The sequence below is a fragment of the Tiliqua scincoides genome, chromosome 2, assembly GCF_035046505.1.
Source record: "Tiliqua scincoides isolate rTilSci1 chromosome 2, rTilSci1.hap2, whole genome shotgun sequence".
Lineage (NCBI taxonomy): Eukaryota > Metazoa > Chordata > Lepidosauria > Squamata > Scincidae > Tiliqua > Tiliqua scincoides.
The window spans coordinates 54,336,371-54,351,389 of NC_089822.1; the positions used below are offsets into that span (position 1 = coordinate 54,336,371).

Consider the following 15,019-nt stretch of genomic DNA (forward strand, 5'->3'; position numbering starts at 1 on the left):
AGGTCTGCAATTATGAAAAATAATTATTTGGAAGCTGGTGTCTGCTGCTTCCATCTCTTTGCTTCATCTCTTTTTTTCTTGTCTGCCTTCAACTGTCTTTCCTAGGTGGCTGTTGCAGAAGTCCTTGCAGCCCATTGTGGCACCACTTGGTACTGTTTAGTAAGATCACAAGACCCATCTCTTGGCTTCCCTTTCATGTTTCAGATTATATACAATTGTTTCATATATGCAGTTGTAACATGTCTAGGAATAATCCTTTAATCCTTTTTGAGACTCTTTCATCCCCCAATGAAATGTTTAGCCCCCCTCACACAGTACCCAGCCCATAGGTTCCTGTACACAGGAGGAGGTTCCTGTTGGGCAGGAGGTCTGGTCTAGAGGGTAGAGCCTCCATTTGCCTGAAGATTAACATCCACAAGATCGCCAGTTCGAGGCCACCGGCACCGTGCGACCTTGAAGCAGCTGGCAAGCTGCAGCTGAGCTGTTCCATCTGCTCGGAGCGTGGGAGGATGGAGGCCAGAATGTCAAACCAGATCGGAGTGTAACACCTTGAATGTAGTGGTTCTTGAAAGAAAGAACCTTCTTTCAATTTGTAAAAATCCCTGCGTGGATTTAATAAGCCTGCCTATGTAAACCGCCTTGAATAAAGTCTTGAATAAAGACCAAGAAAGGCGGTATATAAATACTGTATATTATTATTATATTATACACATAGAGGTGCATGAAAGGGGGCAGGACAATCATACTGGCAAATCCTCCATCGATAGTGAGGCCACATTTCTTTACCCAGTTGATTAACTTGTGAAACTCCTTGCCACATGATGCTGTAATGGCACCTAGCCTAGATGTCTTTAAAGGGGATCAGACAGATTTATGGAGGAAAACTTCATTATAAGTTACAAGTCATGATAACTATACGCATCCTCCGGGTTTTAGAGGTAACCTATCTCTGAATGCCAGATGCAAGGGAGTGGCAACCAGATACAAGTATCTTTTTGTCTTGAGTGCTCCCTGAGGCATCTGATGGGCCACTGTGAGATAAAGGAAGCTGGACTAGATTGGCCCAAGGCCTGATCCAGCTGGGCTCTTCTTATGTTCTTATATTTCCCTGATGGAACCAATAAGCATGGTTATCATAAGTCAGCTACCTTTTCTATGTATGAGAACTAATAGTCAAACTCCTATTTAGTTGTGTGAGTGCAATCAATTTGGCCACCTTTTTTATTGGTTACTGTACTTTTGTTGGTTACTTTTTTTGTTGGTTTGGTAACCTGTACTGTTCTATAGATAGATAAATGAATGAATAAATAAATTGGGTGACACCATGAGTGACCAGACTGGGTGACACCAACCCTAGTGATGCCATTGGTGGGAAGGTTGGGTGTTGTTGGTCACTGGCTTAGATGACTTTTAAAGTGGATTCTAAACATTCATGATGGACTATAGTCTATCAGTAACCATGATGGCTACACTGAACCTCCAGATGCAGGAGCAGTATATCACTGAGTCAGGAATGGATCCAATGCTTGGGGGGGGCGCATGAGCACTCAACTCCAGAGCCCAGGTCAACCAGGTGGGTAGACCTGGGTTCCCAGTTGAACTTTGGCCTCTGTGGCTGAGGTTTGCTGGACAGGTAGACCTGGGCTCCCATCCTTGAAGCCCAGATTAATTAATTTTGTTGTATGGGAACTGTCAAAAATTTATGTGCCGCGGGTGTCAAATGATCTAGCTATGCCAGTGCTTATGACAATTCCTTGGTTTGATTATTCCATCTGATATACTGCAGAGCAGGGGTTCTCTGTTTGGAAAACAGTACTTATACCCAAACAGATAAAAAGTCTATTTGAGGGGTGGGTCTTTTGGCTGCTAGGCAACATTTTGAACACTATTCATGTGAAATCAACATCATGCATTTCCCAATAAGAGCTGTCATGTATGGGAAAAGGGAGACCTCTTACTGTTGCAGAACTGACCTTCTGCTCCATTTCTGCAGGAGTAGAACTGAAACTTCAAACATTTGGAACAAATTTTACAACATCCAACTTTCTTTTATATTAGTGGCAGAACTTTAAGACTACATTCTATACATTCTTACCTGGAAGTAAGACCCCTGGAGTTCAATGGAAGTTGCTTCTGAATAGACATGCATATGAATGGGGCTGTCCATCGTTCTGATTACTATGAGACGGGCAATGAGATTGAGGTATTGTCGTGTGATGTCACTAATAACTCAATTTTGTTCTCAAAATAAACATGAATAAACTCATGTTTACTCAGTGTTCAGTGGGACTTACTTCCAGGAAAGAGTGCATAGGACTGAAGCTTGAATAAGTATGTTTCTGTTTTGTAGTGGCTTTTGTCTTTTTAGTTCCTTTGGATATAGATATTTGTGAGGATATATTCTAAATAGTGGATTACAGAGGAACCAAACCAGCATGTTACCTTTTCCTCCTATTGAAAATTCTGATCCTATCCCTGCAATTTAGGCCACTGGAGTGGTTAGGTGAAGGCACAGAGATATGTATATATGTATCCTTACACTGCTGGCAACCTTCAGTCTCGAAAGACTACGGTATTGCGCTCTGAATGGTGGTTCTGGCGCACTGTCTAGTGTGACTGAAAAGGTCGATTCAGGAGTGACAATCCCTTCCACACTGGGAGCAAGTGTAAGCTGTCCCTGGTCTGTCTCCCTGGCTATGGGCCTGCCTCTTTGCCTCAGTCTGTTGGCAAAGTGTCTCTTCAAACTGGGAAAGGCCATGCTGCACAGCCTGCCTCCAAGCAGAACACTCAGAGGCCAAGTTTTCCCATCTGTTGAGGTTCATTCCTAAGGCTTTCAGATCCCTCTTGCAGATATCCTTGTAGCGCAGCTGTGGTCTACCCGTAGGGCGCTTTCCCTGCACAAGTTCTCCATAGAGGAGATCCTTTGGGATCCGACCATCCATCGCCCATTCTCACAACATGACCAAGCCAACGCAGGCCTCTCTGTTTCAGCAGTATATACACGCTGGGGATTCCAGCTCATTCCAGGACTGTGTTGTTTGGAACTTTGTCCTGCCAGGTGATACCGAGGATGCGTCGGAGGCAACCCCTGTGGAAAGCGTTCAGCTTCTTCTCCTGTTGTGTGTGAAGAGTCCATGACTCACTGCAGTACAGAAGTGTACTCAAGACACAAGCTCTGTAGACCTGGATCTTGGTATGTTCCATCAACTTCTTGTTGGAAAATACTCTCTTTGCAAGTCTGGAAAACGTGGTAGCTGCTTTGCCGATGTGTCTGTTTAGCTCGGTATCGAGAGAAAGAGTGTCAGAGATCGTTGAGCCAAGGTATACAAAGTAATGGACAAGCTCCAGTTCGTGCACAGAGATTGTAATGCAGGGAGGTGAGTCCACATCCTGATCTATGACTTGTGTTTTCTTCAGGCTGATTGTCAGTCCAAAGTCTTGGCAGGCCTTGCTAAAACAGTTCATGAGCTGCTGGAGATCTTTGGCAGAGTGGGCGGTGACAGCTGCATCGTCGGCAAAGAGGAACTCACGCAGACATTTCAGCTAAAATTTGGACTTTGCTCTCAGTCTGGAGAGGTTGACGAGCTTTCCGTCTGATCTGGTCTGGAGATAGATGCCTTATGTTGCAATTCCAAAGGCCTGCTTCAGCAGGACAGCGAAGAAAATCCCAAACAAGGATGGCACGAGAACACAGCCCTGCTTCACTCTGCTTCAGATGTCAAAGGGGTCTGATGTGGAGCCATCGAAGACTACAGTGCCCTTCATGTCCTCGTGGAAGGACCTGATGATGCTGAGGAGCCTGGGTGGACATCCAATCTTGGGGAGTATCTTGAAGAGGCCGTCCCTGCTGACCAGGTCGAAAGCCTTCATGAGATCTATGAAGGCTATAAAGAGTGGCTTTCGTTGTACTCTGCATTTCTCCTGCAACTGTCTAAGGGAGAATACCATATCGGTGGTGGACCTGTTGGCTCGGAATCCGCACTGCGATTCTGGATAGACGCTCACTGCAAGTTCCTGGAACTTCTTCAGTGCAACTCGGGCAAACAGCTTTCCTACAACACTAAGGAGAGAGATGCCACGGTAGTTATTGCAGTCACCCGTCGCCTTTGTTCTTGTACTACGTGACGATGTTTGCATCCTTCATGTCCTGTGGTACTCCACCTTCTCTCCAGCAGAGGCAGAGGATTTCATGCAGCTCAGTGGTGATGATCTCTTTGCAGCACTTTTGGATTTCAGCAGGGATGCTGTCTTTCCCAGGTGCCTTGCCAGAGGCGAGGGAGTTCAGGGCCATGTGAAGTTCTGCTAGGGTTGGTTCACTGTCAAGCTTCTCCAACACAGGCAGGCACTCGATGTTGTTCAGTGCTTCCTCGGTTACTGCATTTTCTCTGGAATACAGCTCAGAGTAGTGCTGTACCCAGCATTCCATCTGTTGTGCCCAGTCCTGGATGACCTCGTCTGTGGCAAACTTCAGAGGGGCAGTTTTCTTCTGTGTTGTGTCATACATCCCCTTGATGTTGCCTGTGTCAGCTGCTATCTGTATCTGGGAACAGAGTTGGAGCCAGTAGTCGTTAGCACATCTCCTGGCAGTCTGCTGGACTTTGCTGTGAGCAGCTCGGAGGACCTGCAGGTTGCACTCACTGGGACAGGCTTTGTATGCTGCTAGAGCTTTCCTCTTCTCCTTGATGACTGGTGTCAACTCCTCAGAGTGGGCTTCAAACCAGTCTGCCGTCTTGTTGGTCTTCTTGCCGAATATGAACAAGGCGGTGTTGTAAATGGCATGTTGGCAGTGTTGTAAATGGCACCCTTACACACAAATGGAATATTCCATTGGGAGATTTGGGAGATTCCAGTCATCACTCTTAATTTTTTTTCCACTTTAAAACGAAGGTGCCTTAACCTCTACTCTGCATATTTTCCATCTTTCCTTCATTTAACGAATGACATTAAAGTGTGTGACAGCTGTTTTTTTCCCTTCAAATTTACTTTTTTCATTTTGGAACATTTCATTAATTTATAGAAGTTCTGATTCTCTGTGATGTGTGTATCTGTACAGGGCACAGTATCATGAAGTACATAACCATGGTGTATGATTGCTGTTGACCCCCCAAGTAGCTTATAATTTATTTTTTAAAGAAAGGAGAGGGGGGGAAAAGACTTTGGTGTCATTATATACCTTGTTGAGGGGGAAAAATCTGATCTGAATTAGCAAAGCACATCTGCTCTTCCTTTAAAAAAAGAAGAAGCAGCTCATTCTTGGGTAAAAAGAAATCCCTAGACTGCTTCTTGATTTTTAGTGTATAATGTTCTTTTACTAACTTTTTTTTATCATTGTAAGAGCCCTTTAAGCAGCTTCTGGAGACAAGGCAAACAGAGGAATATATACTACAAAGTGTTCTGTAAAGACTGTGGGTTTAACTCCCAGTGGAGACTGATGCTCCAGCCTACTTACTGTAGCTAGGATGTATCGATTTTTTTTCTCCCCCATTTTTAGCTGCACCACTGAATTAGAGATTGTGAAGCATCCTTCCTTGTGAAGAAAGGAAAAACTGTCATGAACTTTTTCACCCTAACAATAGGGCATTTCAGACTAAGAGATTGCTAAAAGGATTTTAAACCTGCAAAAACGCAGTGTCTTTGTGCATCCTCGCACTGACTCTTCTGGTCAGAAGCCAGTTGTGGATCTGGAGGAACTAGGTGGGATGATTGGAGGCAGGGGGGATGAATTTTTAGAGCTGTTTTGTGTGTTAAAAAGAAAATCAATCAGTGCAAACAATGCAATCCTCCAGTGCGCTCTCAGAAGGTTAGCAGAATGGTCTTGTCCAAGTTTTCAGCAAGCTGTTCAGTTACTGTTATAATTGGCTGATGAGTAGGTTTGGACCTAACTAGAATGCCAGGGTTCGATTTCAGGGTGTCCTCTGTGAAGATGTGTCACCACTTATGCTGGCTTTAGTGACAATTTTTTAAAAAGGAAACTCGTGGGAAATCATTATGCTGTTTATATGTCTCCCATCCTGGAGAGCATTATCCTGTGATATTTTAGCACTGTTTTCCACTGCATGATGGCATCTAGCGAAGGTTAAGGCAGAACAAGTCCCTCTGCAATTTTGTGACTATATTTTACTTACTGAAGGAGAAAAGATAACTGACAATTAAGAATTTGGGATGTCACAGAAAAAACATGTGCCACTAATCAATGATATCCTCTGGGAATGTGTTTTTATGAAGCTGAGAAGGTAGGGAAAAAAATGGATTAGGACAATTTTTGTTACATAATCATCTTGTGCCAGTTTAAAATAAAAAAGACACTTCTGGTAAACATTTCTGAAAGAAGGGGCTTTAATAGCCTTCAAAATAGTAAAATGGGTGATCACACTTAAGCTGTATTACAGTTGATTTTTTAAGGCCATTCAACAGAATCAAGCGGGTAAAGATTTTCATAGGCTATACTACTTGAAGCTGGATCTGGGGGTGGGAGTGTTGTATGTTTTGCCCCATTTTAAAAAATGTGGACTTTAAAAAAAGCACATAAAGGGAAACCGAAGCATGTCATCTTTTTTGTATGTGCATGTGTTTGAGCTGCCATCCTATCCACACTTACTTATTCGTTGTCTATAGTTGAACTTCTGAGTAGGCATGCTTAGGATTTAGCTGTTTGTTGGAGGGGGTGTGTGTGTCTCCCCAAGAAAGGGATATAACTAACTATGCGAACTCTTTGAAGCAACTGAAGTGGTTCAATCTACCGAGTTATACAGTGGCCCTCAAGGATGTTTCCAGGATGTTCTTTGGGAAGGAAGAAACAACATTAGCTGCTGCTTACACACCTTACAGCATGTGGACTGAGAGTCCAATCCTCAGCTCCTGTGGTGCGCGGCTGTGGAGGCACCGAAAATGGCTGCCGCTGCATCCTGCCCACTCATGGCAGCTGCAAGCAGCACCTTGGGAGAAGGGGACTTTCGTCCCCTTCCCCAAGGTAAAGGGAGTAGCCCTGCAATGGGGCTACTTGATTAACCGCCAACCAAAAGGTCGATGTTGAGGTAAGAGTCTTTATGTCAGGCGCTGAACCTGACGCGAAGGCTCTGGATCCGTTCCCTTCCCCCGGCACGCCTCCCCGTCACACCTCCCCCTCCCTCCCCCATCTCCCCCTCCCTGAAACGTCTCCATCCTGCCCCTGCTTTCCTCTCCACTGCTCGGCAGTCCGTGCGACCGCCGAGCAGCGGAGGCAGGGCACCCACCCGGTGCTAGCCCAGCGTTGGGCTAGCACGGCCGCTCACCTGGCATTAGGACAGTGCGCGCTGGCAGTAAACCGGAACATCAAACTCAGGATTGGGTTCTCACTCCTTGAATAGTGTTCATTTGGATTTTATCCAAGGAGCAATTCAGACACTCATTTCATAATCTCGTGTCATTTATAGCTCAATTGCTACAAAATTAAATTTGAAGAAATCATGCAATTTCTGTACATGTTCATGGAGGATACATTAATCAACAACTATTGCCTGACAGTCAAATGAAACCTCCATGTTAAGAATCTGTACAGCTGTCAGTAGAAGATATGGCCAAATAACCAATATGTCTATCACCACCATACCCTGCTTGTGACATTTTGAGGCATCTGACTGATTCCTGTTGGAAACAGATGGTTGTATCCTTGGTGTAGTTGTATTCATGACTAAGAAATCTATTTATGATTATGTCCCATTGAGTAGCCTGCCCTAGATGGAACTTTTATGAATTAACCCGTCTAATACATTTTTTACCCCAAATCTTATGTTTTAAAATTGCAGCTATAGGTTTTGAATTGTTTATAATACTAGTATTTTAGTTATTCCACCTACTGATAAGATGTTGGTGGTATGAGAGGAATTGGCACAGGAAATACCTTTTTCAGCAAGCATAGACATAATTTAAATCAGCACCAAACTTGTTGAGTTGTACACCAGTGCTTCCCAAACTCCTACAAGGGAATTGGGAACACTGTAAGTTGTTGTGGGGGAGAGGGGAAGGCAGCAATGCAATCCCCAGGATAGCCCTGCTGATGGGGATAGGAGGGGGGTTTTCTGTTTATCTGCAAAAGTATAAAACAAAGGGGGGGGGAGCAATTCCTGTCGCAAAAACCGGAAGTGCCTGTGTTTTTTGTTTGTTTGTTTTTTGTTTTACACTTTTGCAGACATGCTTCAGGAGCTCTGAAGTTAAAAAAAAAATCCCTCCCATTCCTGGCAGCAGCCCAATTCTGGGGATTGCATTGCTGCCTTCCCCCCTCCCCACCCCTTAAAGGGGCATTGGCCAGTGCTTCCCAGGCTGGTGGGTCAGTCACGACCCATGTATATATTTAATGAAAAGTCTTGAATTAAAACATTGTAAACCACATTCTTTGGATAATAGTAATAATTGGACTGTAATAACCAATATTTAGACAGCACATGAGGAGTGAACTGCTATCTGGGTTTCAGGAACTAAAAATGGCCCCAGGCTGATGGACCAAAGGATAAAAATACCTTGAAACATTTATAGCCTTCAGACTGAAGAGGGGAAACCACGCCACACATTTGCGTTTATCTTCAGAAAAAACTAACAGTAAGGTCCAAGCAGCAACTTCTGGATCAGCTGTGTAAGCCAAACAGAAACACTTGAGTAGCCTCAAATGGCCTATAGACTGTCACTTTCTTGCCCATTTTCAAAAGTGGATTTAATTGCCTGCACAGCTTTCTCAGTGTTTTCACTCCATGCCTAGATTAGTGACTATTAACAGTTTGTTTTGTTTGAGTTAGCAGCTTGTATTGTTATGCAGTTCACATATCCTTTGACTTGCTGCCCCCTCCATCCCTCCTCACATGCATAACTGGAATGCAGAGCAAGATGAATTTGTAGCTGTAGAGTGCTGATTTTACAAAATGCAAATGTAAGAGACATTTAATGCAGAATTCTCATTTAAAGGTGAACTGAAAGGCTTTGCACCTGCCAGAATTTCAAGGTTTTAATGTCTTGTCTGCTAGAGTTGATGTAATCATGGAGCTCTACTTTGTAGTTACCTGCCTCTTTCCTTGTATTGGTTGGTTGCTGAAAACTCATATCTGAACTATTCTGAAATCCATACCACAGAGTTGGCATCCTTCAGTCTCGGAAGACTATGGTGTCACGCTCTGAATGGTGGTTCTGGAACAGAGTGTCCTCTCCAGTGCGTGAAGCCTGGGTAAAGTAGGTATGGAGGATAGGCTGTTACCCATGCAGCAAATCCCCCCTCTTCACGTCGCTGAAATGGTCCAATGGAAAGGCAGAGGCCAATACGGTTGGTTCCAGCGGCGTCGCAGGAGTTGCCAGAACGTGACTGTGTTCAGCCATGAACTGCCTCAGGGACTCCGGCTCCGGATTTTGCCTCGAGGTTGACTCCTGAAGCCTTTTCCATAACTGGATGTAGCCACAAGGCAGTGGAGGTTTGGGATCAGAGTTTTCCTTCTCTCAGATGAGCTGCCTTCCCAGGCTGACAAGCCCCATCTACCCGGTGGCTGTTTAGTTGCCTCTTATGACAAGTACAGCCAAACTGAGGGCCTATTCTTATCCCCAGCCCCCAGGGGAATCCATACCACACTGAGTCCATATTGGGTCAGTGTAGGGCCAGTTTGTTACTATTCAGCAGTCAAGTGATGAACAATTTCTGAGGAATGATGAGCCATACTCATGTGTTTCCCCTGCTGCCCTTTTGATGCAGCAAGTGAATATGCGGCCCTTAAAATATTAGAAAACTTCTGATTTCAGGTCATGAAGGTGATTCTTTTGGAACCTTAATCCACAAAGCAAAACTAGTTGTGTTTTGTACTTTTTGCATATTTAGGACCAAGTTACCTGTGCCTTCAATCTTTTGATTGTGGCATATTTGCTTTATAATCCATATCTTGATCTGGGCCATGGAAGAAGCCTTTATTCCTTCCCTCAACAAGTAAGCAGTTTCATTTGACTATATGAAACAAGACTACTAGATTTCATCCAAGGTCAATGTGTAGCTGTTCTCTGTGTGGGCATTTACTTATCTATTTTTATTATCTGAATTTTCCTTCCTGCAATCATGAATAAATGGGCCTGTCCTTTTTGTAACATTTCAAGAACTGGACCCTATCTAGTTGGAAAAGTTAATATACCTTTGATTTTTCAAAAATGCTGTGGGGTGTGGGTGCATCTGTGCATGCATGAGAATATACAGGGGGACTCCATATCTGTGGATTCCGTATCCATGGTTTCACATATCCGCAGATGTGGAACTCCCCACACCTCCATCACGCACCCTCTGGAGGTAAGGGGAGTTGTGCTCCCCTCACCTCTGGAGGCTCTTCTGAGCCCCACATAGGCCACACGTATCCGCCACGTATCTGCCCACGGCCTCTGCAGGCCTCAGAATGGCCGTTTAGGACCAAAAACACAACCTCAAGTTTAGAAAACCGAAGTGATGTTTTTATGCTTTCAAAGTTATTATGGGGTCCAGGGTAGCCACTGAGATCTTCCCTGGTTCTCATAATGCCTTTTAAAGGCATAAAAATGTCACTTCGGCTTTATGAAAAAAATGTAAGTCACATTTTTTAGCCTAAACGGCCATTCTGAAACCCACAGAGTCCATGGGTGGACATGCACAGCCTCTGCAGGGCTCAGAAGAGCCTCTGGAGGCAAGGCGATTACTGCTCCTCTCCCCTCCAGAAGATGGAGGCACCCTATCCATCGTTTCAGGTATCCACGAGGGGAGAGAACACCAGTACCCTAATCTGGAATGTGGATTGTGCTAACCCAGCTAGAACTTGAATGATGATTAATATTTTGTTCATTAATTATTGTTAACATTATTGTCACATATTCTAGTTATCCTCCAATGGGCTCATGGAATCTTTCCATTTGATCTTCTACCCTATGAGTTAGCTTAGGCTGATGGTGATCACCCAGTGAGAAAGAATTAATCCAGGTCTGCATGGTTCCAAAGAATCTTGTGGCTTCCACAGTAGTCTTTCTGCTTGCATAATATTAGGAGGAGACAGTGGTTTTTGATTGCATCATGGGTATTCCTAGTTTGTATTCTGTGTTCTCAAAATACAACTGTTGTTGCCTGATAGTCATTTCCTATTTGTATGGAATCTCTTCCGCATTAACAGTTTTCTAATAAAATGATGATAGGCCAAGCATTCAGTGGATGGTTAACAGTGAGCTTCTGGTATTGAGTGTCACACTGAACTGGTGGTTCTGCATACAGAATTTTGGCCAGGTCACTATCTGTTTATAGATGAACCACTGCATTGTAAGCTGATCTGTCAAACCAAACACTCATCTTACCTTGTTAACATGCTCTAAATCTTTCATTAATGAAACCAGCTAGGCCCCCAGACACTCAGGAGACTTCCATGCTGCTGTGATGGATGAGAGTCTTGCAAATCTTAGAAATGAAGTGGATTTAGTTATTAAATATACACTGTTTAAAAAAAAAATAGACTCATCCCATCTTTATTTCTTTCAGTAGAAACAGCACAATTCATTTTAATATGTGCTTTATCTTGATCTGATTTTTTTTTATTATAGAGTATTATTTTAGAAAATGAAGAGCTTCCCAAAATATTTCTTGACTTCCTCAACGTTCGTCATTTTCCTTCTCTCCCCAAAGCGGAAAGCTGCGGGTAAGATTTTTACCTAAAAATCTAAAAATGCAAAGAGTCATATAGCACAAATCCCTGACAGCTGAACTAGTTCCACTCTATGGTACAGCTCCACTGCCTCAGAATCTTCACTGTTAATTCATATAATTGTTATTGAACCATTATTAGTCCCATATTGTGGTTGCACTTGCCTTTGAAAATGGATCTGAAAACTGGTTAGAAAATACTTAAGGCTCTATCTAAGCTTTAATTAGTTATGACTAAAGAAATGCATCATAACTAAGAGCCCAATTGTATGGGCTGTCAGCACTGACACTGTGACTGCACACCAGCTCTGGTGTTGTGAAGGTAAAACACCCAGAAAATAAGTTGGTGGGTAGATCTCTGTCCTGCTTGACGGCTACTGGGGCAGGTAAGTGTCATGCCAGGTGGGCATTCCGGAGGTGGGGAGGGGGTGTTTTGGGGTGGGGGGATTGGGCTCCCACAGGGGCAGATTGTGCCCAGTAGGGGTCAGGGATGGCAGAGCAGTCATTGATGAGCACACAGAATGGCTACCCTACTTATTTAAACAGAGGGAGACTATCTGAGTGTAGTGGTTTGAATGGGTACATGATGTATGCCTGGGATCTGTTTGAATGTCTGAATTTACACAATATTCACAGGATGAAATAATACATTAAAAAAAGAAAGGGATTCGTCTTATGACAATGGTATGTGGAGAAGATACCATTAAAATAATGAAAAATGGAACCTTTTCAAATGTTTCTGTGAGGAACAAACTTACAGTTAAGACCATTAATACCTTTGAAAATTGCTCAGGCTGCAATCCTCTGCACACTTACTTAGGAATAAGTCCCTTTACTCAGGGAGGGCGCCTTCTGAATAGACATGCATGGGATTGTGCTGTTGGAAAGCTTGCTAGATTATTGCACTGTTCTTCAGATATTACTATTGTAAAATTGCATTAACTCTTCTGTTTTAATGTTATAAAGAATCTGGCCATTAAAACTTCTTCCACCAGTTTCATTTGTATTGCTGTTGGTATTTTAATAGTTATTTTTTTCTACAAATGTAATGCTTATAAGCTTCAATTCATCACATATAACCTATTTTGCATGTATTTGAATATTTCAGTTCTTTTGAGGAAATGGAATCTGAAGAATCAAGGTAAGCAATTCACAACTGAGGAAGAAAATTTTTAGCACGGTGTGTGTGCGTATACCTGTGGTTCTGCAGATGCAGGTGTCTCTGTGCTCGCCCCCCCCACGCACTCTCCAGAGACAAGGGGAGCTACACTTCCTTCACCTGCGGAGGTGTCCGCCCACAGCCTCTGTGAGGCTCAGAATGACTGTTAGAAGAAAAAAACACGACTTCTGGTTTTTCAGCAGCACTGGAAGTGACGTTTTTGTGTCTTTAAAAGGCATTATAGGGCAGGGAAGCTACTTTTAAAGGCATAAAAACATAACTTGCAGTTTTGCCAAAAAAACAGAAGTTGGGGCTCAGAAGGATCCAGGGTGCATGAGGTGTCCCCTGTATCTGCAGTTTCTGATATCTGCGGGGTGTTCCATTCTGGAACCCCCCACACGTACCAGGGCACTTCTGTACTTGTGAAATTATTTGATTATGTCAAGATGCATGCATTGATTACCATCTACCTTCCCCCCTTTTAACAATAGACCTGACCTGAATTTAGGAAGTTCTAAAGGAACTTTAGGCACTTAGGGCGCAATCCTAACCCCTTATGTTGGTGCCTTCCAGCACCGACATAAGGGCAATGCAGCTCTGAGGTAAGGGAACAAACATTCCCTTACTTTGAGGAGGCCTCCATGAGTGACACCCAACTGCAGGATGCAGCACATGTCCCATTGGCACGGCTATGCCAGTGCTGGAAAGCACTGACATAAGGGGTTAGGAATGTGCCCTTAGGAATTTTAAAATTCTAAGAACATTTTAAAGCTCTCCCATTGAATCTAAAAATAGAATATAAAAATGTTTAACTTGGGCTAGATCACTCCCAAAACATTTTGAAATTATAATATAGACATGTCACAGATATTTGAGAAGTATTTATCGTTTCTTTTTAAATTTATCATACAAATGACAGCTTTGCATTCCATATAGGGTGCAATCCTACCCTGCACTGGAACAGGCAAGCCAAGAGGCTTTCGCTGTATCCAGCGCAGGATAGGGGCCCAAGGCAGCTCAGCCAGAGACAAGGGAAAATTTTTCACCTTACCTCTGGGTAAGGCACCTTTGCCCCAATGGGTCTCCTCGAACTTGTGCCTCCTCCTGAGGTGACACAAGTCTGAGGACAGCAGAGCGGCTTCACACCACTTTAAAAAAAATAAACACTCCAGACTCCTTGGGAACAAGGGTTGGTATCCAGCATAAGTGCTGGATCCCAGCCCCACCTCCCACTCCCCCCACCTGCCCTCAGGGCTGCCCACCACCACCCCTTCCCCGCACCCAGGAACACCTCCCTTCTGCCTCCTCCCACCTCCTCCCTGCCCACCCCAACACAAGCCTCACCAAGGAAGCCAGCACGGAGGCTTGTATCAGCCTCCACAGGCCGGTGCACCTCTGAGCTTCCAAGGAGCTTCCAAGGAGGCACAAACGTGCCATGGGCACCTCAGGATTATAAGCCCAGTCATATAAGAATACAACTGATAGTTTGTAGCCCAGCTTTGCTTAGTCCATATTTGCCTCAAGAATTCTTGAGCCAGAAAGCTTGCAGTATTTCCCCTGTTGCCTGCTGAAAGCTGTTTTTCGTTCATTCTGGAGGACAAGTTGGCAACTACATGTTAGATTTCCTATATTTCTGAATTTCGAAAATTGTAAAACTTGAAAACTCTTACATATTTCACAATGCTCAGCCACTAAAATGACTCAGAGTTGAGCGTTTAGGTCTGCAATCCTAACCACTCTTTCCTGAGAGTAATCCCCATTGAACAAAATAGGACTTACTTCTGAGTAGACTTGGTTAACATTGTGCCCTACGTTCCATTGAACTCAATGAGACCTACAGCCCAATCCTATGCTTCCCGCACTGCAGGCTACACCAGCGGGAAAATGGCTACCACTGTATCCTACAGGGCCAGGAAAGCTGCCACAGGTCTTCTCCTCAGGGGAAGGGGACATCTGTCCCTTACCCCAAGTAAAGCCCCAGACGCTACAATGGGGTTACTCAAGGCTGCGCCAGCTAAATCACTGGTGCAGATTTGAGAAGCCCCATTTTGAACTTCCTAGTTCACTAGTTCATCAACACGAAGGATAAGATCCAGCAGAGGAAGCCTCCACTGATTCCAGCCCCGTCCTGGGCCAGTCCCTCTCCCCCATTATGTGACCCCTGTTAAGCTCTGCCCCCACCCAGGAATGCCCCCCCTATGGTCTTCCCC

General features: G+C 44.1%; 1 protein-coding gene across 1 annotated transcript in view; it reads left to right on the forward strand.

Annotated features, from left to right (window-relative positions):
- Positions 1-15,019, forward strand: part of SNX24 (sorting nexin 24) — a 102,483-nt gene that overhangs the window by 80,853 nt on the left and 6,611 nt on the right. Inside the window, exons 4-5 of the mRNA XM_066616375.1 lie at positions 11,551-11,645; positions 12,759-12,791. Coding sequence (XP_066472472.1) covers positions 11,551-11,645; positions 12,759-12,791 — 128 coding nt within the window. The remainder of the gene's footprint in view (positions 1-11,550; positions 11,646-12,758; positions 12,792-15,019) is intronic.